This window comes from Piliocolobus tephrosceles, unplaced genomic scaffold, assembly GCF_002776525.5.
Source record: "Piliocolobus tephrosceles isolate RC106 unplaced genomic scaffold, ASM277652v3 unscaffolded_17015, whole genome shotgun sequence".
Classification (NCBI taxonomy): domain Eukaryota; kingdom Metazoa; phylum Chordata; class Mammalia; order Primates; family Cercopithecidae; genus Piliocolobus; species Piliocolobus tephrosceles.
The window spans coordinates 1-2969 of record NW_022298772.1 but is presented as its reverse complement, the minus strand read 5'-3'; the positions used below and the strand labels follow the sequence as shown (position 1 = coordinate 2969).

Here is a 2969-nt window from a genome sequence, read left to right as displayed (position 1 = left end):
CAACTATTTCATCAATGAAAACGCAAGATTTGAGTATATTTAAAATGCTTTTTTTTTTTTTTTTTTTTTATTATTCAGAAACTGTAGGTTTAATTTCAGACCTTCAGGATGGCATCTAAGGCCAATCCATGAGCCATTACAACCTCCACAAGGCATTTAGGAAAAATCTGATTATCTTTGGTGTCACTGCCAATAATTAAAGATGGCAACTGATGGGCTAAATGTTAACACTCATACCTTTACATTCATAGGGTTTCTCCCTAGTGTGAATTTTTTCATGTCTGCTTAGGCGTGAGGAAACAGCAAATGCTTTCCCACATACTTTACATATGAAGGGTTTCTCCCCAGTATGAGTTCGCAGGTGAACATTAAGGCGTGAGGAATACAGAAATGCTTTCTCACATATCTTGCATACAAAGGGCTTTTCTCCACTGTGAGTTTTCAAATGTTTACTACGACGGGAAGAAGTAATGAAGGTCTTCCCACATTCAACACATTCATAAGGCTTCTCTCCTGCGTGAATTCTTGTATGTTGAATAAGGCTTGTGGATGTAGTGAAGGCTTTCCCACATTCCTCACACTGATAGGGTTTCTTTCCACTGTGACTTCGTATGTGTATAGAAAGGCCCGAGTACTGAGCGAAGGCTTGGCCACATTCCTTACATTCATAGAGTTTTATTCCAGTGTGAGTTCTTACATGTTCAGTAAGTTGAGTTGATCTAGTGAAGGCTTTCCCACAGTATGTACTCTTGTGTGGTTTTATTCCAGTGTGAATCTGAATGTGCTCATTAAGGCATGAGGAATTTCTAAAGGATCTTCCACATTCTTTGCATTCAGAAGACTTCTCTCCTTTATGAGTTTTCACATGTGCATAAAGTTGAGAAAAACCAGTGACGGATTTCCCATATTTCTTAGTCTTTTTGGATTTCTTTCCTGTATGAACTGCTACACATTGCTTTAGGTGTGAGGAAGGTGTGATGGCTCTCTCACATTCCTGAAATTCACAGAGTTTCTCATCAGTGTGGATTCATATGTGATTATCAAGGCTTGCAAAATACTTAAAGCCTTTTCCACATTCCTTACATTTGTAGGGTTGTCTTGCATTGAGAACTTCAAGATGTACAGCAAGGCCTGAAGTTAGAGTGAAGACTTTTCCACATGGATTAAATTTGGAAAGTTCCTGTCCAATAGAAGCTTCCTTGTGCACACTAAGGACGTCTTTTCCATAACAATTACCCTCAGAAGTGTTCCCTCCATTCTGAGCTCTCATGTGTGTCTTAAGGCAAAACTGTTCACTGAAGACCTCTCCACAATTCTTACAGTCACAGACTTTCCATCCACTGGAGCCTCTTGTCATTTGTATCCCACTGAATATTGGATTCTTCAAAAAACCCTGCTGAAGTGATGACGGTTTGATTCTAGGTTGTATTTCCCACTCCACGGAGGCCAGGTTCATGTAGTTCTCCAGCATCACATCTCTGTAAAGGTATTTCTCAGTCGTGTCCAGTAAAGCCCACTCCTCTGGGGTGAAGTCCGCAGCCACATCATCAAAGGTCACTGAATCTTATACGTGGTTCTCAGGTTTCCCATGATCTACTCCAGGGTTTAATGTCTCAGGAGCTCTTGTGTCTGATAGCCATTTGCCAGGTAGTCCTCCACCATCCCTTCGACCTTTGTCTTTTCTTCAAAAGGGCAGATTGGTTCCCTGGAAAAAAACCCACGGGACAAATCAATGACTGCCATTCTCTGAAGCTGATGGTGCGATGTGCATCCCTTCCTTGATGCCAAGATCACCTCAGGGCAGCTTATGAATCTAGGTGGATAGAGGCAATCTCCATTCCTCTTTTTACAGGGTTATCTGCGATCCACAGCCGCGGCTGACTCCGCCACCATAAAGGCGAAACCCCACTGACCGAGAGGAGCCAGCGCCGGAAAAGTTAAAATGCTGTTTAAAGTAAGGTCAAAATGTCCATAGAGTATCTGTGAGTAAATCTAATAAAAATAAATACCTCCTCTATAAATCTATATAATACTGCTGGGAGAAATTAAAGACTCAAATTTCCACACAGACATATATGTGTGTATATATATACACACACGTATATATACACAAAGTATGTACACAACGATATATATGTATACAGTATGTACACATATGCAAACATATATGTGAGTGTATATATATATTTATGGATTAGAAGATTCACTATTTTTATAATGTAAAGTCTCTCCAAATAGATCTACAAATTTAATACAATACATGTGCATCAAAATTCCAGCAAGTACTGATGTCCACTTCATGTTTTATCAAATGTTTTGATGTTTCATTTTTGATATTTCTCTATTACTGTATTTCAAGGTCATTACTCTTTTCTTCTGCAGTGCCTAATATTTTATTAATCTCACCCAGTATATTTTTCATCTTAGGTCATATAATTTTCATGTATTTCAGATTCTGCAGTTTTCATTTGTAGAAATATAGAATATGCTCATGCTTTTTCTACCTTATTTAACACCTGAACTGCAGTCCAGGTGTCCTCCTCCTGTGTTTCTCTATAGGTACCTAGATATTGTGCCTTTTAATTGGTATAGGTACCTAGATATTGTGACTCTCAACTCATTTGGTGTTAGATAATCTTGTATTTTGCTAAAATATTCTTAAGCAGGTTAACAATATGATCAGATTTGCATTTTGAAAATGTAAATGATAAATTTAATAAAGAAGCAAATGAAAAAAATTGACTGGCGTAATGAAGCTCACGTAGAAAACTGTTGTAGAAACTCAGAAGAGAAATGATGACTTAATCAGCACAGTGCCTGCCAAATGGTAACAACTGAATAATTTTTTGTTGTGTCACACTGATTCTTGCTTAATGCATAGGAGTTTGCTATTTACACTACCTTTTTTGGTTTACATAATACTTTATATTGGAAAGCAATTCTATGCTGAAGGAAGCTATCCTGAAGAA

At 38.0% G+C, this 2969-nt stretch overlaps 1 protein-coding gene across 1 annotated transcript; it reads right to left on the bottom strand.

Moving 5' to 3' along the window:
• Positions 1-217: 217 nt before the first annotated feature.
• Positions 218-1908, bottom strand: LOC113220948 (zinc finger protein 561-like). The gene is given in 2 exon segments (XM_026450300.1): positions 218-1566; positions 1632-1908. Coding segments are annotated over 2 exon segments (1461 nt in total). The 5' UTR covers positions 1744-1908.
• Positions 1909-2969: the final 1061 nt, after the last annotated feature.